Source organism: Oryza sativa, chromosome 6 (genome assembly GCF_034140825.1).
Source record: "Oryza sativa Japonica Group chromosome 6, ASM3414082v1".
NCBI lineage: Eukaryota > Viridiplantae > Streptophyta > Magnoliopsida > Poales > Poaceae > Oryza > Oryza sativa.
This window is the reverse complement of record NC_089040.1, coordinates 25273010-25299424: the sequence shown is the minus strand read 5'-3', so window position 1 is coordinate 25299424 and position 26415 is coordinate 25273010. Positions and strand designations below refer to the sequence as shown.

Below are 26415 nucleotides of genomic sequence, written 5' to 3'. Positions count from 1 at the left end.
AGATAATGCAGGCAGCCTGATTTTTGATATTGTTATCTGAGTTAAGAAATTCATATCATTATATTCGCATATATAGTCACTCTAGCTACCAGAATTCGATCCAGCGTGAATTCGTGATGGTGATCGAAAATTCGTTCGAAAAGATCATAATGTTTTTGGTTATCGACAAATAAAACCATGCTATCTACCAAGTTAATATATGACATAACTGACTTTTTAACATATCTTTAATCATTTGTCTTGTTGAAAACTTTTGTAGAAACATAAAAGAAATATAAGACATGCTTAAAGAACTTTTAATAATAAATCAAATCATAATTTTTTAAATAAGATTAATGATCACATGTATTAAAAGAGAAATGAGTATTTTTTTTCTTGAAAAGAGAATATCAATATTCTAAAAAAAGAGAAAGAAAATCATATGATATTCTATATATAAAAAAAGAAATAAAATCATGTATGATGTTGCGATGGTATCCCATCTTGAGCCAGGATCGCCTTAAACGCCAATATTGTTTCATGGATATATATATTCATATTACAGGGCTTGCACGCCGGTTTGCTGCAACGAATAACCAATATGGCCGTGTTAATTATATATGCGCTATGCATGTTTAGTCATGCCTTGTAGATGTAGGTGGCACATGTTCCTCCTGCAGGGCTTAATATAATGTCCCATCTATGTGCAGGAGAATTGTTCTAGACTGATTCAGATCTAATTTTGGGTAAAATTAACTTCATGTGACTTATATTAATTTATTATGGAATTTCTATTCTAATCGCTATACATAAAAATAGAGGCATCGGCGGCAATGGTAGTAAAAATAAGTCTAACCAACGTACCACCAAAAAAAAACTCTATTTGGTGACCACAAAAAAATCTATTTGGTGAAATTTCACGTAGAAAATTACGATGATTTGCATTACATATGGTTTGTATAATATTTTCTAGCTGATGTTATACTATAAATTATATCTGTTTTTTAATAATACACAACTCTTCAAGTTTAAAATTATGACCTATTTATTTAAAAATTGTTCATAACATCACAGCTAGCATTCATATATTGTGTGAAGTCAGCGTAGCTCAATTGTAGATTCCTTGTGGTGGAACCAGCCTACTCGGATTTAAATTTTAGATTTGACACGGGTGCTCACAAAAATAGCTAATTGTTTTTTCAGTGGTGGGTGATGTATCCATCGATAGCGAGACGCTCATGGTCACTTCATCAATCTCAAGATATGCCAGCACAGTCTTCCAGAGGTGCTCATAGGGATAGAGTGTGCGTGCGTGCGTGCGTTCATAAGGATGAGTGCGTGCGTGTTGTGAGCGCCTACGTTTGTACTATGTTTCTAAAAAATTGCATATATTGTTATAAAGTTAAGATTGCAATTTACAAAATTAATTACCTGGCATGTACTTAAAAACTCCTATAAATAAAGTTCTTGTCTTTTATTTAACTAGATAGTAGTTATATGAATTCTAAATTTAATTATAGTACGACACATCAGTGGTCATAAAACACTATATAAAAAACCATATGTACGAATATAATCTCTTTTAAAAAACCAGATCTTTTTTTTCAGGGCTTGTTTGGTTACACTTGGATTCAATCCGGGCCAGGAATGAGAAGTATAGTAACAAATAATTTATGATAGATGTAATGAAAGATCAGGATTTATTCCGGGCCGGGAACAAATTTACTCATTATAGGGACAACAAAACATCCGGATTAGTTCCACACCTCTTGACTAGTGGATTGATTCCCGGTCTCTTATTATACATATCATGAGTAAATTGGTTCCGGTCTCTCATTGTATCTATATAAATTTCTTACTATACTTGTCATTCCCGACCCGGATTGAATTCGGGCGTAACCGAACAAGGCCGGGGGGGGGGGGAGGGGGGGAGGGAGGGTGGGTTTGGAGGTAGTACTTTTTTTTCCATTCATGAACCCAGTACAAATACTCACAGATGGAGATATTAAATGTCGATATATGTTGTTTATTCCTTTTGTTCATCAGTTCATCCAGTAATTGTTCTTCGTCCTCCTCCATCAATGTTAGAGGTGCAACGACCATGCAATGCATGCTTGAGCGCTACAGTAGCAACAGGACGGCATGTCCCCGGCACACAGCTAGGCATCACTTAATTACCGTTTCACCAAACCATCTTAAATTCCAATGTCTTCCATGCATGCATGAGTCCATTCTCCTTTCTTCTTGCATGAACAGTGCTATAGCTGCCACATATACTCCCTCCCTTTTTATATTATTATAAGTCACTTAATTTAAATAATTAATTTATCCTAAGCCAACCTCTTTGAATTTAATCAAGTTTATTAAAAAATATAGCAACATTTCTAATACAAAATAAATATACTATTAAATTAAATATGTTTAATAGTACACTTAATTAAACTAATCCGGTGTTTCATATATCATTTTTTACTAAATAAACTTGTTGATCAGTGATTTAACTTAGGATAAACCTAAAATAACTTAAAATATAAAATGGAGAGAGTACGTGGGTAAGGGTGTGTTCTTCCCCTCATTTTCCCAACCCACCTTTCTCATTTTCCACGCGTATGCTTTTCAAACTACTAAACAGTGTGATTTATGCAAAAAATTTCTATCTGAAAGTTATTTTAAAAAAATTATATTAATACATTTTTCAAAAAAAAATTAATACTTGATTAATCATACAATAATTCGAGCTTCGTTTTGCGTGCTGGAGAGGAGGGGTTCCTAACTCTTCCTCCCGAGCATAGCCTAAATATATATCTACTGCAAATTGAAGCTAGTTTTAAATTTGGATCAAGGAAGAAGCCAACAGCCACATTGTACGTATATCTATCTATCATGCCGACCTTGCCGCCGGCGACTACTGCATATGGAGAAGACTATTATCTTCTCTCTCTATTTATATATCTAGAGAGAGAAATAGATAGATAGATAGAGAGAGAGAGAGAGAGAGATATGGAGACATGGAGATACAGGGAGGGAGAGGTAAGGAGTTGGAGCACAGTGATCTGATGCCAATGGAAGTGGTCCATCCATGCAAAAAGAATCTTATGATCGGATGCACTGTAGCGGTGGCCCAAAACATCGATCGATCAGGCCCATGCCGTGTGCCTCATCTGCCTTCCCTCTCTACTCAACAGTAGCATCTCGTTGTACACATATGCACCAGGTATAACAAAATTTAATTAATTAATTAAGAGATTTTTATTTTTTTTATCCAAGAGCTTATGATGGTTTTTTATCCTATGTGTATGTGTCAACTTCTTCGTCCTGTCCAAATAGTCCTCTACTAGTTAGGTTTGTCATTTTTCTTTCAGTGGAAAATAAAAAGAATAATCAGATTTCAGTTCACGACACTTCAAATTCTATAGAGTTGTACTGTTCTAGTAGAAAACAACAATTTTCTCAATTTGGAAACTATTATGCAAAGCTAGAGTTCTTATTATTATGTTTTGGTTTACATATACGAAATTTTGTGGAATTTATGTACTCCCAAAAAGTGATGTCCTAGAATGCGCTAGCTAGCTCCAAAGTAAGCACTATATATACCTGTTTTGATCAGTGTTCAGGGACGGAAAAGAAAATTGCAGTTGTCAGATGGACAAGAAGGTCAAAACAAGTGGGTAATTATTGGACTGCGATCGATTAATCAGAATTATGTGAACAATTTGGCATTTTTACTGTGTAAATTTAATCAGTAGGACAAGAAGATCAAAACAAGTCGGTCATTATTGGACTGCGAATTGCAATCGATTAATCAGAATTATGTGTACAATTTGGCATTTCTGCTGTATAATTAAATTTAATCAGTAGGGCCGGCACACTCCATGATCTGCTCTATGGAAACAACTAAGAAAGACTAATTAATTAAGATCACCTAAGTTGGGCTGATAGTGGGCCAGTTGTCACAACTGCTAAATGGGCTCAATTATGATAATCAACTGCTCGGTCGAATATATACAAGGAAATGGGCGATCAAACTCTATAGCATTGGTTTAGACTTTTGACCAGGCAAATATATATGTACTAATTGTCTACTCCCCTGTTTCATATTATAGTTCGTTTGATTTTTTTTAGTCAAAATCTATTATATTATTAAAACAGCTTTGAAAGGAGGTACCACGTTCGTTGTGGGAGCTAGAAATTCCCACATTAATCAGAGAAAAAGAAAAGAAAAAAGAAAAGAAGAGTCCAAGTAGAAGTACAATTTAAAATTGCTGAAATTCGGAATTAAAAATAAGAAGTATTGAAATAAGTTTCCATATAAGAATCTAATACGAGATTAATCAAAATTAAAAACAAAAATAATATAAAATCCAAAATTAGAAAAGGAAATGAGATTCCAAGTAGGAATACAATTTAAAAATAGCTGAAATTCGGAATTAAAAATAAGGAATAATAAAAGAAGAGTCCATATAAGAACCCAATACGAGATTAATTAAAATTTGAAATAAAAATAAATAAATACGAAATTAGCAAAAGAAAATAAAAGAAGAGTTCATGAAGGAATACAATTTAAAATTAGCTGAAATTCAGAATTAAAAATAAGCAATATTGAAAGAAGAATCCATATAAGAACCCAATACGAGATTAATTAAAATTGAGAATAAAAATAAAATAATATCTAAAATTAGAAAAAATTAAAAAAAAATTCAAGTAGGAATACAATTTTAAAACAACTGAAATTGAAAATAAAAAATAAAAACATTAAAAGAACACAATACGATATTAACTAATTTTTTTAAAAAAATCTGAAATTTGAAAAAGAAAAATAAGATTTCAATTAGGAATACAATTTATAAATAACTAAAATTTGTGATAAAAATAAAGATTATTGAAAGAAAAGAACATCTAAAACACATGACGAGATAAATTAAGTAACTTGCCTATAAAGGAGTAGAGTGGTGGCGGTTGATACGAGATATAAAAATTGTTAATAAAACACCAAATAGAATCCTAATGACAATTAAAAGGAGGGACGTCAGGCATGCCGTGAAGCAAACGAGTAAGACGGTTGCCGGGACTTCTAGAAAGTAAAAAAAAAACCCATTGATAATCATATTCAATTTTTAAAATCTCAATGACAATAAAAAGGAGAAGCAGCGGACGGGGTGTATAAGAGTATAGTTGCAGAGCCACTGACGGTTGACGGGACTTCTAGAAAATAAAAAATGAATTCAAATGATAGTTATGTTCGATTTTTAGAATCATAATAACAATAAAGAGTTGGCGGCGGACGGACTGTAGAGGGGCATAGTGGCATCGTTTGATGGGACTTCTAAAAGTTATAAAAAATGAAACTACAAGTCCAATTTTTAAAGGTTTGGAACTTCCAAAACGTAAAAAAAAAACCAATGATAATCATGTTCGATTTTAAAATCTCAATGACAATAAAGAAGGGAGGCAGCGGGCGAGCCGTAGAGGAGTACAATGGCAAAGCCGCTGACGGTTTGGCGGGATTTTTAGAAAGTAAAAATGAACCCAAACAATAATTATGTTCGATTTTTAAAATCTCAATGATAATAAAGAGAAGAGACAGTGGACGGGCCGTAGAGGAGTATAATGGCAACGTTTGACGGGACATTTTGAAATTATAAAAATGAAACCCAACGTGACAATAAACTCTAAAAACTATAAAATCCAATTTTTAAAGGTTCCAAAAAGAATGAATAGAAATAATGGTAGATCGAGCAAGCAAATAAAGAAGGAGATGACATAAGGGGTAGCAATTGGTGTGACTTTTAAAAACTATATAATTAGAAACATGAGGATGATAAGGTTTCGTCTTTCAAAGTCTTAAGACAATGAGATAACTATTTAATAAATTTTAAGTAAAAATCATACTAAAAAATATATGATTTTGTTTGGGTGCTAGCCGCGCAATTGCGCAGGCCACCTAGCTAGTTCTTTAGGTTTGATCAAATTTATAGAAAAATTTAGCAACATCAAGTACAACACTAAATTAGTTTCATTAAATTTAGCATTAAATATATTTTAATAATATTTTTATTTTATGTTGAAAATATTAGTATATTTTTCTACGAACATGCTTAAACTTAAAAAATAACTAACAAAAAATCAAACGACTTATAATATAAAACGGAGGAGTATAACATTGTTGCCCGCAAAGTAGAGGGGAATTTAATTGACTAGCTCGGTGGAGTTCACCGGAGCAAGAATTTTTTTTCTTTGGAAGCTTAAAAGTCTTGTACGAGAAAATTAAAGTACTACCTCCGTCCTAGATTATAAGGATTTTTAGGGTTGAACACAGTTATTAAGAAAGTTGATAGAATTAAATAAGAAAGGTTATGATTGGATGATAAGTGGAGGTAGTTAGGAAAATTGAATGGTAAAGCTAGGGTTGTAATTGGTTGGGAATAGAATCTTGATGAAAAAATTGCTATATTTTGAGATAAATCCTAAAGGCTAAAAATTATTATATTTTGGAATGGAGGAAGTAGCATACATCAGCAACCTGCTGAAGTGCGCGGTTACTGGAAGGTGGGGGGTACAGTACGTCAAAACAAGAACTACGTTAAACCGAGTGCGACTCGTAAGCTGAAGTTCGTCGGAGCAAGAATCTTGGAGAAAATTAATTTTAACAGCAACAAAATTCCAGACTGAAAATGGAAAAGGTTGTAGTCAACAATCTCCTGCATCTCTCAAAAGTGGCCACCTGCATGCAGAGCATGCATCTGGGTAGACACCATGACCCACAGAGATCGATCGATATGACCTAGATCGAAAACCCAACCGGACCAGCCGGTCATAAACTCATCATTATATATGCATCCATGCAATGATGCAATATGCAGGTAGTGCAGCCACGCAGCATCAGATCGAGGAAACTGTTGATATCGATATATACATACGGCTCCGTGTCTGAATCTTCAATTAATTTCTGCATATCTATCACCATATCCCAGAATAAATCGCCTAGCTCGCAATTAGCCCTGATCACTCTTCACCTCGATCGATCAGATCGAATTCAGACGCCAACACAGCAAGGTACAGTACTTCTTCTGCTAGCTGCGTCGTCGTCGTCGATCGATCGACCAGCCGGGGACAGCACAATTACTCTCTTCCTGAGCTTATGCAGGTGTAGAGACTAGAGACTGTTTGCCCTCTTGCCTCTCGCTCTGCAAATCTGCATCCATATCGAGATAATTAATCTAGCTAGGTAGCTGCACGTACGTACACACACGCACGCGATGGAGCGGAATGATGATGATGAGTATAGTGGATGCAGCTACCATGCATAATGCAATGCGATGTAATGCAAGGACTGTGGATGAACAGGATGCGTGGTTATGTGTTGGTGGGGTCGTTCGATCGATCGATTCGATCGCCTTGATCGCCGTCGGCGACGGCGAAATCGAATTGAACACATACACTAGCTGCTAGTACGATTAATGCACAGTAATATATCAGTCTTTGTTCTTGATTATAATTGGGTTTCTCTCTCTGTCAATATCGATCTCAGGGCACAGTATATATGATCTGACGAGCATGTGAGAGAGGCTTGGATGCTTGATCGATCATGCATGTGCTTTGCTTGCTATATTTGCAGTTGTGGGTACGAACAAAACGACGACGATCGATGATATATGTATATATATTTTTTAGTTTATTAATTAGATCGCGGCAGGTGGAAGCATTTACTTGCGTCAGATTAATTCCACACAGTCTCCATCGATCGATCTGGAGAAGAATCTGCATGCAGAGGGCCAGCAAAGCGGCAAATTTAACGGAATATTAATTAATTGTACTCGATCGATGTATACATGATCGGTGTACATACATATATGTATATTATACGGGCTACATTTTGGTTTGGTTAGTTTGTTGCGTTGTGCACAGAATCCAGCTCTTGCTAGCTAGCTAAGCTAGAACACACACCTCCAGTGAGATATAGATATACTCCATATGATTATGATGAGTGCGGTGCGTGTCGTTTTGCTGGTGAATGATACGATGGAGTTGTGGTAGTACTTAGCAAAAGGACAGATCTTTCTCATGGCGAACAACAGTGGAGTCATGCCAGCATCAGCAGCAGCAAAGGATGGCATAATGCATCGATCGCCAGCCCGTACGTATCCTCACACCTATATCCATCCATTATCGATTAATTCTTCCCATTACTTAGAGTTTATGTTTAGCCGTCGTAATTTTCTAAGCTTTTTCCCTTCTCTAGCATAAATTGGTCGGTCTAGCTGATTGCGTTGTGTAACTATAACTTTTTTTCTTCTAATATATTGACGTGCAATCCTTTTGCTTTTGCACGTTCGTGAAATCCATTATCAATTAATTCATTGCAAAATTGCGAATCGGAGAATGTGATCGAACGATCCAGGGCCGGGTGAGATATGATTGCATGTGCATTGGTGCAGACAGGCTAGCTAGCTCAGCTCAGCTGATGATAGCTGTCGGATCTCGTGCGTTGCGTCCATGGCCGGCCGGCCGTGACAGCCACCGCGCTCTGCCCCGCCGTCGCCGCTGCCGACCGGGCGGTACGCGCCGTGCCGTCGCTGTCCGTCGCCGTGTGTGTGTGTGACGTCGAGGGTACTCGCTCTGCAGTAACCGAACGACAACGGTTGGCGCATCCAATCCATGTGAATTTAGTACTTCAATTCCTCTGTCTCCAAATCCGAATAGTCCATATTCATGTTGTACTACAACACCGACGCACCTTGGCATGATATTGCCAACCTCATCAAGACGGGAAGCAACATTAATCACATCTTTCATCTATACTGCTAATGGCTTACCAGCACTCACTTACAAAATTAGGGGCAACGCCACCCAATATTCCGTCTACAACACTGACGACATCCTGACGTGACGTCACCTACCTCATAAAGACAGGGAGTAACACCTACCCATTTTCCGTCTACACCATCAATGGCTTCACGACACTTCATCATCTGCTTCAACGTGATTGGGGGCAATGCCACCCATACCCAATTTACACTGTCGACGTCATTCCGGCATGACATCATCTACTTCAACCAGATTGGAGGCCGCATCACCAAGTCTTCCATTTACATCGCTGACGACATTTCGGCATGTCATCATTTACTTCAGCAGAACCAACCTGTCTCCCATCTACATCGCCGACGGTTTTCTGGCACTTCATCACCTGCTCTATCCAAACTAGGTCTACACCAATCCCACCGTCCCTCTACATTGTCGATGGCTTCTCGACATGACATCATCTACTCCGGCAAGATCGAGGGCAACTTGGCGCCCTCATCCTACTACGGCGCCGACGGCATCCCGGCACGAGTTTGTCTACTTCACTAAGGTCAACGGTTGCATCGACCCCATCTTTCATCACCAACGTCGATGGCATCCTGACGCACCACCAACTACTTCAAAAAGTGCGTACGTGTACGCGGCTATGCCTCATCTACAAGTTGATCGAAGCAACAAACCGATCAGAAGATAAGCACGGTCAAGCTCTATCCATCCAAACAAACTGCCGGATAGTATATATCCATCGCGCGCGGCTGTGCGGAGATATCGGATCACGCAACCGTATAGAGGCTGGCGGCGCTGGGTCTCGCATACGCCGCTACCGCCTATAAAAGGCACAGCTCGTCAGCCATAAAGAGAGCAGAGATAGAGAACCACAAGGGAGAAGAAGGAGATCCATCTACTCATATGTATGTAGAACACATGTATAAAAGTTATTTTTTTCTTCACTATAGAGATGGATGTTTTTTAAAGGATAGTCCGGAAGGATATATGCGATGAACTCGATCGCCTGAGCATCATTTTTGTATAAGGAGTACCGTTGTTTCTGACCATTACCCTTTTTGGGTATCGTAAATTTCGACCGTTTCCTAGCGTTTTCACCCCCATGCAAGCAATGCAGCATCCGTCCATCTATGCGAATTTGCGATGCAAGCAATGCAGCAGCTAGCATTAATTGATAAACGGGTGTATTTGCGATGCTCGTGGTCTGCTTTTTTTATTAGAGAGAACGAAATTGTGATCGGCAGCGGGAGCTTCCGTGAAGCCCAAAGTGGGATGGGCCAGGACAGAAAGCCCGCAACGTGTCGCATCGAGGGATCCGCTGGGCGGGACACTAAAGATTCGTCTCGCAATTTATACATAATCTGTGTAATTAGTTTTTTTCCATATATTTAATACTCTATACATATGTCTAAACATTCGATATAACAGGGTAAAATTTTTTGCCAGGGATCTAAACAGGCCCTGAATCAGAGGATGCTGTCTTGCACACTCAATTATAGAAAAGATATTGCAGCTGGAGTCCTAGATATATTCCCCCTCAGCTGCCATCTTAACCTCATGCAGACAGCAACGGCAAAGTGGCTATCGGATTTGGGTTTAAAGGCAGAAAAAACAAGGGTGCTGAAATGCATCTAAAATGGCAAAGAAACCAAGATCATGCTGCTACTGCTGCTGCCAGCCTGATACTCCACACAGTCTACACAGAGACTAATGTCCATACTACTACCAAAGGGAGTATCAGTGTTCACATGTTCGTTTCCTGCTACACAAACACAACTGAGAACTGACATAACTTGCTGCACTTGCTAGCAAAAAGTACCGTATATGTAACACATTCCTACTGCTCTATGGCAGCCTCCATCAAAATTGGACTAATCCAGTAAAGCAAACAGGCTGATGATGCTACATGTATGCTTACATCGCAACAGGTTGCTCCAGGGAAAAATTCTGCAGCAAGCCAAAGGAACCCGTCCCCACCTTAACAGGTTTCCCCAGACAGACGCTTGCCGAAGGGCCGTCCAGTGTGTCAGACTCTCCATGAGAAGCTGCTTCCACAATAAACTTGGTTGCCGTCTCAAAAGTCATCTTACCAAATGGCGAGGTGCTGAACTGGCCCATCCCTAGCCTGCTCATCGGTCGGTAACCGCCGTCGAAGGTCATGAAATCCGCAATCAAGTTCAGATGCCTCATGTCAACATGGATACCATAAGCACCGAATACGCCCTTCACTTCCCCAATGATGGTTGCCCTTGCAGCCTCTACCCCATATGTGTTCAACATAGCGTGTATATCATTGGATCTGACCTCATTGATATCGAGATAGTCCACTAACTTATGGAATACTTCAAAGTTCACCCCTGCTGTTTGTAGAGTGATGGGAGTATTTATCGTATTATTATCTATCTTCTTTGGTTTATTCACTTCACATCGATCAATATTCTTACAGGCCTTGACAAAAACAGACCTAGCTGTTCTCTGAGCAATCTGGAAAAGAAATTCAAACAAGCCATCAATATAGTACAAAGCAAAGCATAATTATATGCACAGGGCGAACTATTAAGATGATTCAACCTATGTTACAATGTGAGGTGCAAAATGTAAGTTGTACTGTATATAAAGAAGTACCTGGGCTAACAGAATATGAGGTTGCTCTTGCAAAGCGTAGTGAACCTCAAAATTTAAACCTGTTGATTCATAATGAATAGTCCATTTTATGTTTTTCTTGAACTTTATGGTCACTTGCGCCTTTTCATCCTCAGCTTCATTCATTTCATCTTCGAGTCTGGCTGTTGCTTGCTTAGCTTTTAAATTTTCCCCCTTGTTGCTAGAATCTAGCACATGTCCTTCCTCAGACTCTTCTAACTCTTCATCTAATTTTGCTTGATGATCTTCACTCTCAGGTTTAGATTTGGTATCTTCTTCAGATTCACTATCCATATCAAAACCCTCTTCCTTTTCAGCATCATCATCATACTCCATCTCATCTATCTCTTGCCGTTTCCATTTTTCTGCATCAGCTCCCAAATCATCCTCATTTTCACCATCGCTCACACCATTGTCTTCATCAGTAGGTCCATTTTCAGATTCTTCGACTCCATCAGACCGTTGACTCTCCATATCATTTGACTTAACTGCCTGGATCTCATTAATTTTGTGTAGCAAATCTAAATGTTTGCTGATAGCAAGATCCATTGCATCAATAAAAACAGTTCTCAAGGTTTCATGGCACTCTTCTACTGTAAGTTCTGACTGACGTGGATATAGCCCTTGTGGGTAGAGTTTCAACTGTAACTTATACAGGGTTGAAACACAACCATTATTGTTGTGAAAAGGAACTGTGCATACTTCAATTCTCTCTACAATGTCAGCTACACGAACCCTCCTTAATTTAGCAGCAATTCGTTCAGCATCATCAATCGTCCTTAATTTAGCAGCCAATCGTTCAGCATCACGGGCCTTCTTTAATTTATCATCCATTTCTTCTTCATCATCATCCCTATATGCAGAAAATTAGTCCCTTTATATCATGCTAGTGTGGTGCAAAAGTTTAAGTATAGTTTGATCAAGATCTCTATTTGCCCCGTATCATATTCAGCAGGCAATGAGAAATGCAGGAAACATGTGTACAGACTCACGTAAATTACATAAATCAACCTAAGAGAATACTAGCATGAGCCATCTTCAAAGTAAAAAACAAATAAAGCTCACCAAGTCTTATCTTCAAGCAGAGGACACTTCATAAAAGGTGTACTAATTTTAGCCGATGCAGTCATTAGAAGTTCTTTCAAACGAGGAATACCAAGCGTAACATTCATCTCACCCCGTCCAGCGAGATGAAAAGTGTTGAGCCTGAAGGGGCGAGGCAAACAAAGTTAGTCATCTTATCACAGAAATGTTGAACAAGTTCTTAGATAAGAGCGTAATAAAGACGAATGATCAAATAAAGTGTAGTCACTACAGCAACAATGGAAGATGCCTATTGGGTGGCCTTTGGTCAAACAAAAATTAGTTCAAAGAAATTTGAAATAACGTGTATATTTTCCGAGAGATTAGCTACAAATCTAGCTTTTTTTTATATATCTCATCTTCATTTAATCTTGGCACACAAACTAATTTTTAGATATAGCTCATTTTAGTTCTCATAATCAAGTACCATCACAGAAATATCTATGCATTCTGTGGTATGTATAGTCATTATATTTTACTTAGACTATGGTTCAAAAAGTAGCCAAAACTGTTTTTTTCTCAAGAAACTAACCAGGCACTGGATACATAAATAACCTATCTAGAATACACCAAGTACATACTTGGAATACATAGTGAATCAAAAACCACAGAGAGAAAGTCTATAGAAGATCTTACGTCATCTGTGTTGATGGTTCTCCTATGGATTGAGCAGCAACCACACCAACAGCTTCCCCAGGATCTACAAGACTAGATATGTACTTGACTTTCAGTAACTTCATTAGCTCTTTCTCTTTAATGTCATAACGACCTTTCTCATTTCTTTTGGATTTTAGAAACTCCATTGCATTTTCAATCAGCTTCTCAGGCAATTCAGAAATGTATCCATTTGGATTTAATAACAGGTGCTTGTCATTGTGGCTATCAAGCTTGCCAAGGAGAGCTCTTCTATTCTGTAAGTTGGGAAAACGATAAATAATTGCATCAACAATTGCATGGACAAAAGGCACACCATATAATTAAGGCAGACATAATTTCATCAGGACTTAGTGTTTTACATCAGAAAGCTCCCTGAATTTGTCGTCTAGAAAGCTAGTTTTGAGCACATCAACTCCATCTTCTCCATAGCAAAACTGTATGATTGATCCATCAACATCACGTACTGTGTGATCATATGAGACTTTTAATGATTCGAGACTTTTGATAAGACAACGCTGAAGATAACCACTACGAGAAGTTTTGACTGCTGTGTCAACCAACCTGCAGTAAATATTCATAAGCTAAATACCAACCTACAGTAAATATGAATAATCAACCAACATCTAAAGCCAATAAGATTGTAACGATGTATTACACTAAATAGCATATTACCTCACAAACACGACTACACATCCAGTTATATGTAACAGAATTCCATGTCTCAGTTAACAGATAAGGTTAGCCATCCAAATCCAGGAGTAAAAGACTTATCATCACAGTTTATATTACATGATTTTTTTTTCAAGAGGAGAAACATAAACTTCCTGTTTATGAACATCAAAAGGCATACTAAAATACAGATGCAAAGTCATGCATGCACTGGAGTAGGCAATTGATGAATATGGATTAGATATCTATAGGTCCAGCAGACTTAAAAAGGGCAAACTATCCTGTTCAAATAAAAATATTTTGTAGTCAATAAATCTATACCCAAACAGTTATCCAATCCAACTAAAACATGGATATCCCAGAGCTGTTCAAAACATAAATTGCCTGCCTTTCACCAATGCCGCCTGCCAAAGTGGAAAGCGGCTGGTGTACGCATGAGCGCATAAAATGCCATTCAAAAATATTTAAAAAATAACGCTATTTGTGTGTACCAAACAAAGAAAAGGGGGATTCTGAGATCCCCAATAAACTCACAAGAGTGAGTAATTCATGGCAGGAAATTTTGAAGGCTATTTTCCACTCCACTCATAGCAGGTTGAGCACTCAAGGAAAACTGTTTCAAACATCAGAAAAGTTTACCCCTCTCTGCCAGCCATGCAGTGAAAATAGTACTCTTGAGGACGGAGACCAGTTAAAAATCGATCACCGATGAAACCACCAGCTCTTGAAGAAGTATCCCACGGTGGAAAGCAAGGTAACGTCTTCCCAGAAATCATTCGTGGAACACGCTTTCCTTCTAATTCTTGCTGGCCTAGCAATGATGAAATTTGTGTCATGTTGACCTAGCAACAAAATGAAATGGAAGCACATTAACCCAAGCAGGTGAAGTAAATCTAAGCATGCTCATCCAAAGAAAAGTACCATATGCAGTAAGCCCCTACAGGGGAAAAAAAAACTTACCAAACCACCTTTAGCTCCAGTTTGAGTCATAAGAGAGAGACAATTTCCAGGAAAAGGCTTCCGTAGACCATAAGGAAACACTTTTTTATTGACTTTAGATGTTAAAGTATTCAGTTCACTTGACATATTTCTATCCAATATAACAGTCGCAGATTCTCCATTCCTCCGTATAATTTTTTCGACTTCCATTTGCAATTTCATTTGATCTGTGTAATTTTAGAAATTAAACAATCAGCATGCAACTGATGGTGGCATTATAGAGAAGCATATGAAGTCGTAAACAACTCTCCCCTTGATCCTTAGAGCCTCTATTTTGATTCGAAAGGCCACATTTTCATGTTTTGACCGATAATTAGTACAAGTACATTTACTATATAAAACTATATCATACCATATTTCAAGTTTACACAATATTGGTTTTTGCAGATATTAAGAAAATACTTTATGAGAAATTAATGGCCTAATCTTGAAGTCTCTTTGGAAGTAAGGTATGCCTTATAAAATCAATCAAGGTAGTATTCTTTAGCTCGCATTGCTCAAAGTTAGTTTAAGTGCTTTAGTTATCTATTTTCCTTTAACTTCCATAGAGCTATCTAATGTCTGTGCGCATGAGTGCGTGTGAGTAATAGAGTAAGAGGGAAAGAGATTCAACATTCTCAAAAAATGGTAGAAAGTGTTTTCAGTAACGATGATATTCCACAAACCTTCATCATCACCTTCAGCTTCATGATCCTCTTTGGGATGTGTACTATCTTCAGCTTCATGATCCTCTTTGGGATGTGTACTATCTTCAGCTTCATGATCCTCCTTGGGACGTGTATCTTCAGCTTCATCACCCTCTTTGGGGCGTGTATCTTCAGCTTCATCACCCTCTTTGGGGCGTATATCTTCAGCTTTAGCTTCAGCTTTATCATCCTTTTTGGGACGTGTAAAATTTATATGCACTATTTTACTGTGTTTTTCACTTTTTCCAAGAATTTCCTCTCTCGTCATATCTGACTCTTGGGATAGTAACAGATCATCTACTCCACATGTAAATCCATGCAACTGAAAGAAAATAAATGTTCTTAATTTTACAATTACAATATCACAAATAAGAATAATCACACCCAAAATAACAAGAAAATAAAATTATAAAATAAAAGAAAGTCAAATGCAAAACAATAGAACAGCTTGAAAAAAAAAGGTGATAATAAGTAGACTATATTTTGAGACATTGGATCTTATATGGCATAGCAGCTTATGGTTGTTGATCAGAGCAAGTTTAGTCAGATTCAAATTCAAAACTAACATAACAATGTCAGCCACAATAGTGGGGCCAGACAATTACAATGAAATCCACAACTATATTTGGATATATTGATTCATTAAGCCCAGTACAATTCATAAAATATGATGACACTACTCAGCAAAGATCAATTCGGTGGTATTTAAGACAAAAGACTTGATTACAACTGAACTTTCATATGCCAACTAAAGAATAACTTTAAGTGAAAAAGGTGGATCAACATACTATTTCAGTGTAGATCACAACTATCTGGATGGGACCCAATCAACACTGCTCTTTAGTCCCAAACAAGTTCGGAAGGCTAAGGTTCACTAGTCCAAAAAATTGGTTTTAAAAACTTTGAGAGGGTATTTTGCTTGTCCATTGAGTTCTCTTACACTATATTGTTAATGTGCGAAAAAAAATATAGAAAGCAGCCACTACATGTAAATGAAATAGAAAGTGTTTCCATGGGCAAAACAAAAGTTCTATCCAGTTACTCAGCAGCTGAGTACTTCTCACATCATCCACTGCCCATAGATATTGGGTACGCATTACCATAGAACTAAACTTTCTGTGCTTGCCACTTGACAAGGGAGATATGGCCCAAAGTTCAGCCAGTTTCATTGAGTCATTTAGGGTTTGTTTGGTTCTTAGTCAAACTCGACCATGCCAAATATTTGTCATTGCCAAATTATTAGTTTGGCATAGGCTATGGGTAATACTTTGGAAGCGATCTAAACAAATTGCCAAAATTTTGGCAATGGCTAAATCTTACCGTTGCCAAAAAAAAAAAAAGGGCATTGCAAGCTATGGCAAAGAACCAAAAAGCCCCTTAGCCCCCAAAAAAAATGGCAATGAAACAAACAGCCCTTTAGCCCAAAATAAAAATAAAAAGTCAGCTCAACAAAGTGGATTAGCCTGTTCAAAGAGTCTTAACTACTGGTTCAACCCAGTATTTTATTTTCCTTCATTTAGCATCCTTAGTCCCTCTACATGTTCAAAAGTGTGATATTGTATAACCATGTTTCAGCCAACAAATGAAATGCAAAATTCCAAGGAAGAATAGTTTGGCTCTGCTGCCAACAAATCAAATGCAAACGATGTTTTAGCTGTCTCAATAAATTCAAGGAGTGATGAGGAATAACATTTTTCGTTACAAGTAATTGACCAGATACGAGCTTTTCAGTTGATTCTGACGAGCCATGAACAATGAAAATATGGAAATAACGAGTTGAAACTCACCTGCAGGACCATCGTAAACAAGCGACTGAATGATGAGAGTAGTACTCCAGCTGTCTCTGGACCATATAGTTCATGAACCGTATGAACTATCCCATAGTTCCCAAACTGGGCCTTATCTATCATGCCTTTTATGAGCTCATTGTCATGAACATACAAAACTTGCTCTGAAGGATTTATAGTTTTAACTTTATCACCATTGCGTTCTTCAGGGATTAGATATTCTTTTTCGATTCTCCCCTTCTTCTCCACAGTAAATGGAGGGCGACCTTTTGTTACATGGTTCAAGATGGTTGTTATAACCTGTATAAACAGAAGAGGTGCGCACCTAAAATTAAAGAAATTGTGAAGAACTGGAGATTGAAGCCAATGGTAACTTCAAAACATCCAACCTGTTTTCCTGTCCATAGGGGCTTTGGCTTCCAAATAGCAGGAGGTACAGGTTCGAGTGCATCATCATCCATAATAATAGATATCTTTTTACCAAACTGACCAGATCTACGAGTTGAAGAGAGCACAGACCCATATACAAGCTGATTATATTCCTCACGGCTTAGAAAGGTGTCCAGCTTTGTCAGGAGTACAGCACCAATAATGTGGTCCTACAAAAAGGTGGAATATAACGAGCTTATAATATAAAAATAACCGTTACAGCATTAATAAAAATAGTGTGATTTTTAATATATTACTGACAGGATGAGTTCACTGATTTAAATAGATAGATGCACAGGAAAGGGGAAGCCTGATTATACACCACTGAATGTGCTCAACAGCAACAGTGTGGAAGAACCGAAACATCCCAACTGCATATGCACAGTGTTACCTGAATGAGGCCTCTGACAGCATCCCCACTCCTTGGACCAATGTACTGCTTATTTGCATCAACAATGTTGATGGCCTCAGCACGAGATATTTCATCTTGTGGAAAGTGCACATTCATTTCATCTCCATCAAAATCAGCATTGTATGTGCTAAAAAGAAATACAGTGTTTGATCAACAGAAGTAGACAAATAGGCAGTGTTGCTGAAGATATGTTGTAATACCTGCAATTAGCATAGTGCATTCGAATTGTCTTCTCTCCAGGTAGCACACGAACAACATGTGCCATCATGCTGGGCTTGTGAAGAGTAGGCTTCACATCACAAGAAAAATGAAATTAGAGACATTGCAGAGATACAACATTGCAGACAGATAAAACGGGTGATAGCGATATACTCTCATAACCTCGCTGCACGACATCTTAGTAAAGTATGCTTGTAGTGTAGTAGTTGGTGGTTGTAAATCAAACTTCCAATTTGCTCTTAGAACTGGGTATCCTTTCTAGAAACAAAGTGAAGTACTTAATCAAACTGAGACATGTGCACCATTCTGACTGATCTGACCAGTATTGCTAGTTGTTACAACTGATGGACCTACACAAATGGATTTATGTAGTAGATCTAGTCTAATTATTTATGTCATCTCAAAATTCAAATCCAGTCATAAGAGTTAAAAATCCTTATTTCACATGTTATTCCCATGGCCTATTTTGGTTGTCAAATAGAATAATATAAGGATGTAGGATGTTAGTACAATTTCACAAATGCTGCCTGTGAGCCTGTCTACTGAACTATTGTGCATCAAGTAACAAGTATGGGTATTTGGAGAAGTGCTCAACAAGGCTCTAGGTGCTATTCAAGTGGTAGACCAGCGCCATACCATCAATTAGACAGATCAAGGTGGCACCCTAGGGGGGAGAGAGAGGGGGGGAATTGGGATAGGTAGACACCTTTACAATACTAATTTGGAGGGAAATCGCCTTGAAATACCAAGATTACCAAGCAGAAAATAACTATTAAATGAGACTAGTATTGTTTTCATGTATTACTGCTGAAGAAAACACAAGCTTACTAACTAGCAAATAGTTATACCTGCCGATTGACTAGTACAACATCACCATCTTGAAGGTGTCGATATACCACTTTGCTCTCAAATTCACACTTGGGATCTTTCCCTGGTTGAGAAATGGATCCTCTAGAAGCAGGTAGCATCTTAGCAATCGCACGGCGTTTGGGAGGGGCAGCTTGTAGCTTGTACATGTTGTTGTTATCCCTGTAATGGGTTGCGCCAGGATGAATGTCAGCACCATTATTTATAGCTTCTTGTAGCTTTCTGGCATTCCAGGGTGTCACTTTCTGCACGTGAAACAATATAGAAATGATGTAAAAGCTGCTCCAAGAAGGAAAAGTAATTAATTCACGGTTCAAATGGTTCCATCCCCTATAGTTTATGGGTATAAGAAATCTGGTTTCCAAAGTAGATATGTAGTTTTCAGTTAGATGACTTTCATACACATATCTCAGGCACCTACCCCTATATATTACAAGATCTCTAAATGGAAATAGAGAAGCTAGGAAGTATAACCAATCAATTGTTACAGATGACTCAATATAAAAATATAGATCATTAAGAAACAGTCATATGCAACTGTAAGTTCACTCATGTAAAAGATGGTGCATGTATTTTCATATGTAACCAGCTTAAATATAATTTGAGCTTCAAAGAACAAAGATAACATCATAGTAAAGTAGTTTGGACTGTAAGGAGTTTGGACATTTTTAGGACTTCAGTGTATAGTATCAATCTATCATCATAGTAATAGTAAAGTAACATAACAAGAATCTACAGCAATGAACAAAAAGGTGATAATTGACGTATAATACATTTGAAATAATCATATAACAAGCATAAACATATACATTGTTACTTTAACAATTGATAGTAACGAACAATTATAGGTCAATGCTTAAAAATTGATAGTAATGAACAATTATAGGTCAATGCAGGTACCTCGGGATATGTCAATCGTGTGGCAAAAACGGGAGGAATTCCAATTTCATTAACAGCCAAATATGGATCTGGAGATATAACGGACCGGCATGCATAATTAACTCTTTTACCCATCATCTTCTGTCGAAGAATCCCTTCTTTCTTTTCCAACAACTGCCTTATACCATTTGCATTCTTCTCATTTTTTGCTGTCAGGCATAAACATTAGAGACCACTCTTAACTTTTTAGTTATGGGAAAGCAAATAGTGGCACATTTATGCTTGTAACACCAAGCCAGTAGTGAAGATAATATTATATCTCACCTGTTCTTTATTTCCAAAATGGAACACAAACTTCATTAATCAAAACAAAATGCACACAAAAGATCGTTCCTAAGCATTACCTAATAAATTAATAGTTCATCTCAACACTACCAAATAGAACTAGGCACATTTTTAGATTAAATCACAATTCATAAAAAGGGAGCATAATTCATTGTTGGTGAGGTTTTTTTTTTTTTAACAATCCCTTCTCGTCTGGAAAAACATATGTAACCCAGAAACTGAAATGATAAAGTAGATAATCGACTCAACAACATCTACAGAGAAACCACTAGAACCCATATATACAAGCACGGTCAGAGTCAAGATTGTCTCTCACTTTCGAAAATGTAAAAGAGTGAGACAATCTTTTACTAAAAGAAAATTTATTATAATATTGTGTTCCACATTTTTCTCTATAGGGAATGTTCACCTTAATTCGATTTTACATGTGGCTATCCATTTAGATTTGATTGTTTCTTAATATAAAGAAGTTCAAGGGGTAATTTGCAATGGAAGTAGGTGGGATGGCAGATTCACTGCCACCACCACTACTTTTTCTTTTAAAAGGAGTATCGATTTGATTTATATGTGTATATCCATTTAGATCTGATTGTTTCTTAATATAAAGAAGTTCAAGGGGGTAATTTGCAATGAAAATAGGTAGGGTGGCAGATTCACTGCCACCACCACTACCTTCTTTTAAGGGATGCATGAATGCATCTACAAAAGAGAGAACGTAACATGCATTCATGAATCATGATCTTGCTCCAACTAGCACATGGGCCAATGATCCAGGAAGTTCATTGGTTTGAATTGAATATATTCTTCTGAGATGAATTCCGTCTTATAAGAGCGTAAGTTGTTTACAATTATGTCCAACAACAATTTTATGCAACAAAAGCACATAAGACTTCGCTGCTCTGAGGTCAAATTTCAAGAAGTTAACCAGGTAGTTATGTCTTTTTTTTTGCAGGGAAACCAGGTAGTTATGTGAAAAGATGCACCTTAGCTTTTTATGTGTTAGCAACGAAAATAAAGGGGAGTGGTCTACATTAGAAGGAGATATACTTACAAAGGCCTTTACTACTATCATACAGCACATTTACATTTCTTTGCAGATCCATCCATCTTCTAAGAACTTCCATATGATTAGAAGCAGCAATACTCTGCTGAAGCGCAAGATTGGACTCTTGCACTTTGCTGAGCAGAACATTTTGTGGATGTTCCATGATCTGTCACATAACAGAAGCGGTTAGTTACTTCAGAACAGGATTTAGTCAGTTATACCAGCAGGATGTACTTACTCCAAGACTAGAGCTAATTGAGGGGCGGAATCTGTTCGGTGCCACTAGCAGATTCTTCAAGAAAAACATCTCATAGCCCCTTCTCTTTTCTGATACACTCAATGTATTCTGTTGGAAATCACATAGTAACATGCAGAACCTTGCTTCCTTTTTCCACAAATCTTTCAGAATAGATTCAACCTGAAGCATTTGAGAAAGGACGTGCTCAGTAGTGTGGAACAAAAACTTGCATAAGGTACTGCATTGATGAAGGCTTCCTTTAAACTCAAACAGATAGCAGTATTATAACCTCTGTAGTCAAGAGATGTTTCTTTCCTGATGATGCCACCATTTCTTTGATTGTATCATCAGAAATGCGTCTTGTTTCATTGGTTGATCTTCTGGACAAAGTACCAGGTGAAGTTAGTTCTTCATCAAGACCGGAAACACCAGTTTCTCTTGAGTCATTAACATGACCATCTCCACTCAGTTTAGCATTGGCAATCGCATTTGCTCTTACAGAGGAAGAAGTTGTATCCTACAAACCACATGTAGTGAATAGTGAAGAACTATAATGCAACAGACATATCAGTTCCAAGAAGTATAAGATATCATCAAGGAAAAAGCGAAATTGCTAATGCTGCTGACGGATGCTAAATCATGCCATGCAAAGGTACACGACCTCGGCAAAGAGCATGCCTACTTACTCAACCAACCTGACCTACCCATAAATATACCGTAAAAAATTGCAAACACACCGGTCACTCTGTCAGTACCATTTGACCTAGTGTAGTGCAATAAAATAAGGGGAAATCACTTTGCTTTTTCTAATGCATACTATGAATTTTATATTCATTTAGTTGATAAACAGGTTCCCACAGAGTGGCATCCACCCCCCCCCCCCTACCCATAGCTTACCCTCCCCTTTCCAGAGGGTGAATGGAAAAGAGAAGGATAAGCTTAATGCAAGGAAAGAGATGTTATAAAACCTTACCAAAAAAAGGCTAAAATCGACTGAGAAGCAATTTTTAAATATATATATATATATATATATATATATAAAGAGTACTGGTGGACAGTACAAAATCGCAACCTATACCAAACTTTATCTCTGTTGTTTACTCTAATATGCCACTGAATCTAATCATAAAATATTGTGTGGAATTATAACATACTACAACATCCAAAATTTGCTAGATTATATTTGATGTTCATATTTACACCACCGGGTGATAACATGGGCCAATTGCATTTCTGCCACTATGGTTTAACGGCACCGTTCTATCACTCCTGTTAGGCTAATTGCTGTCATGCCACTAGATTGGAATTTTGTTGGGATACTTCCCACCCATCATTAAAAAGGAATTACACCCCCCCCCAAAAAAAAAAAATCCTTTTACAGAAGTGCCTCTACATTGCACTGCCTGAGAAGCGTGTATCGTAAGGCTGACGTCAACCAGCACCCTATCCATGGTTTAGGAAGACACGTGTTCATCTTTAAAAAATCAATGTAACCTGTGGGTTAGATGGTACTGCCTAAAAGATTTAAGCCATTAAAATCATCACGGGTACCTTGATCAACCAACCATATATAGGATTTTTGATAATTGGATTCTTTTTTTCACAATGTGCACATTTCTTCTGTCTTTTCTTCATTAGCTTTGAGAAAATCGAAAGAGCCTCCTTCAGTTGGATCGATGTCCAAGTTTTATTCTCCCTCTCCGAACGAGCCGATTTATCACCTGAAGTGGCCTCAGTTTCATCATCTTCTTTCGAAAGTACTTTGCCACCCAAGTCTTCCAAATTTTTAGCATGAGCAATATCACCTCTTACTAATAGTTCAAGCTCATTTGTGTATCTGTCTGCCTAATAAAGTAAACAGAAAATCAAATATTTTAGTGATGCGACAGAACCTTGAATGCTCCAAGATAAAGAAAATTGAAAAACAAAATAAATAAGATGAACATGGGCACACCTGTTCCTTGTTCAACCGGAACTTGTGACAATGGAAGCACGTAACCTGGAGAAGGTTTTTAAGACTCATAAAAAGCAATGGATTAAATAGTGGTTTCGCCAATTCGATATGGCCAAAATGGCCGGGGCAGCGAATGGACTGCTGACCACAACTCTTGCAGCTGTACATAAAATTTAGACATGGTCAAAAACTGAAAATTCTAATTTTCCCAAAAAAAAAAGATACATGCAAAAAGAAACTTCAAGGGTTGCATCAAATATACCCCCGAGTTAAAGTAAATGAAAACAAAAATAGTCCCTCAAAACATGTAGCATTATAGATTCAAATAAACTTAGTACCTAATAAAACTTATCTTTTATAATGATCCCAAAAAAAAAAGCAGACAGACATGAGGTAATCCTCACGTTGTAAGCACTGACAAAAGTTAATCCTTGATCAGTGATAATCCATTTTCAAATGACCTCTTAGAATTGATTCTATCATGCATAAAATCTATTTGAAATGCTATGATAAGACATCCAATGCATGAATGGTCAATACTGTAATTTGATTGAAAGTGCCGGACAAATTAAACTAACTTTTAAAAAATAAATTAAAGATCTGTTTAGTATGTTAGGGTCAGTTTGGCACAGCTCCAGCTCCACCTCTGCTGGAGCTGGAGCCTAGCCAAACAGTTTTAGCTCCACCTAAAATGGGAGCAGAGCTGGGTGGAGCGCTCTCACAAAACGAACTGGAGAGGTGGAGCTGGGTTTAATCAACTCCACTCCAAACTCAACTCTTGGAGCTAAATTTAGGAGTTAGAGCTCTGCCAAACAGACCCTTAATCTAAATTTTCTAGGCTGACTATTGAGGTACAAATTGATATCCAAAAGAACCGGAAATCTGCTAAATCTTGATGACCCTAATGTTGCAAAATAAAACACATGCTACCCATGATTGTTCTGAAGTCAAAGATTGTATCAGTTCCATGTGAGCTGATCTCTAGGATTAAGTGTAATTAACAAGTGTTCACTCGAAGCGCGATTTCAATAGTTGGATAGGTACTCACGTGTCAGTATCATTCGTGGGTCCCATTGCTGGGTCAAGTAATCCACCTGGCACAGGACAGTTCTTGGCATCGACACGATCCGACTTTGTTATCTGTTTAACACTGATCCTCTTAATTTCATCATCATTGTAGAAGCTGAAGTGGATAGAATTCACTTCCTCTGATGCGGCCTGCGCAAGAAGCAAAACCATTTAACAGCAGACCGTAAATGATCACCTAGGAATAAGGCTCAAACTGCAATATACATATGTACACTAAAAGTCCAATTAGAATCATGCGATTTATCCCCCACTAACTCGAAACCAAAAGAAAAAAAATAAGACAGTCAGTGAAAAGTGACAAGACACAAATAGGCCATGCTTTTCCTGAAAACCTTTCAGGACTGAAGCGCCCCAACCTTAATCGTAAGCATATCGGTACGCGTTCTAACACACCAAAACAAGCGCAACGAGATGAAATTTCTAGCACTGAGAAGCAAAGGGAATATATGCTACGACTTGCAAAATCACTGGGAATGATCCGGCAACCAAACCTCGTCGGGCCGCACGTCGGCCATCCTCGAGCTCGCGAGCGCGCGCTCTGCCCAGAAACAAGTGGGGGGAGGTGGCGGCGGGCGAGGAGAGGAGGCGGCGGCCGCCCCCCGCGCGGCGGAGGCGAGAGGGGGGAGGAGGAGGTGGGGATTCGCCGGCCTTGGGCCACCGCCGCGCAGTGTGGAGGGAGAAGGGAGGAGGAGGGGTTTCAAGCGGCGCTAGGGTTTAAGGTTGAGAAGCAAGAGAGTCGACTTGCCCGGCGGCGTGTTTCTCGGGCTGTAGCCCCACGAGTCCGCTCGATTGGATCGCTTGTGCTTTTGGGCCGGGCCAGATTTCTACGTAGAGAGCCGAAATACTCCTGGAACAAAGTATAATTTACGTCCCTCAGGTATAGCCCGAGTTTGATTTGCATCCTTTAACCCCAAAATCAGATATGGAGCATCCTCCAATTTCTAAAACCGACTTCCTTGATGGTTTTAGAAGCTTTTTTAATTGACGTGGTGTTTCGACTGCGCTGAGTTATCATGTGGCTGACCCCACCCTTGCTAAGGCCCAGTTGTCAACCTCGTGGATCTAGGGGGAAGTGGATGATAGAGACCATATCCAAAAGCAGGCAGCGGCCCATGTTTGTGTCGGCTCCAGGGGTGTCATAGTCGTAGAGGACGACAACGGTGAGCAATAGCGCAGGGGCAGGAAGCCACGCCACGGCATACGCCTCGAACTTGTGCCTCTTGACTTCATCGTTGCCATCACCGAAGTTGTCCTTGCCACTAGGGTGAAAAGCCTCGGCCTCTTCTCAGCGAGGCACGAGCAGCGACGAGCTCCTCCTCCGAGCTGGGCCATGACGCGATGCTTATCTTGCCCGAGCGCGACGATCTCCTGATTTTGACGACAACATGCCTCCCAGTGAGCTACTTTGACGGCACCTACTTGAAGAATTGCCACCTCTCCCCTGATCACCAGAGCCATTTCAACTAAGCCCTCCGTGGTGTTAAAAAAAAAAAACTAAGCCCTCCGTGACCGGGGAATAGAAGTTCTTCTTTGAATGCCTTCGGCGAAATGGCCCAACCTACTGCCTTGTTTAGATGGGGAAAATTTTTGGGTTTAGTCATCACATCGGATAAACGGACACACATTTGAA

General features: G+C 38.4%; 1 protein-coding gene across 1 annotated transcript; it reads right to left on the bottom strand.

Moving 5' to 3' along the window:
• Positions 1-10421: 10421 nt before the first annotated feature.
• On the bottom strand, positions 10422-25523 carry LOC9270399 (DNA-directed RNA polymerase I subunit 1). The gene is made up of 21 exons (XM_015788054.3): positions 25277-25523; positions 24745-24914; positions 23697-23856; positions 23294-23587; positions 22032-22259; positions 21743-21922; positions 21511-21670; positions 20136-20323; positions 19217-19480; positions 18350-18438; positions 18129-18276; positions 17698-17907; positions 17309-17608; positions 15501-15843; positions 14797-15002; positions 14476-14678; positions 13527-13728; positions 13147-13421; positions 12493-12633; positions 11410-12280; positions 10422-11268 (listed from the first exon to the last, which is right to left on the bottom strand). The coding sequence occupies exons 1-21, from the start codon at positions 25298-25300 to the stop codon at positions 10699-10701; spliced, it is 5226 nt and encodes a 1741-aa protein (XP_015643540.1). The 5' UTR covers positions 25301-25523; the 3' UTR covers positions 10422-10698.
• Positions 25524-26415: the final 892 nt, after the last annotated feature.

Coding starts and splice junctions, on each gene's coding strand:
- LOC9270399 (XM_015788054.3), bottom strand. CDS start 25,300: ATGGCCGACGTGCGGCCCGACGAG. Junction 23,857..24,744: donor CCCACGAATGATACTGACAC/GTGAGTACCTAT, acceptor TTTTATGTACAG/CTGCAAGAGTTGTGGTCAGC. Junction 18,277..18,349: donor ATGCACTATGCTAATTGCAG/GTATTACAACAT, acceptor ATTTCTTTTTAG/CACATACAATGCTGATTTTG.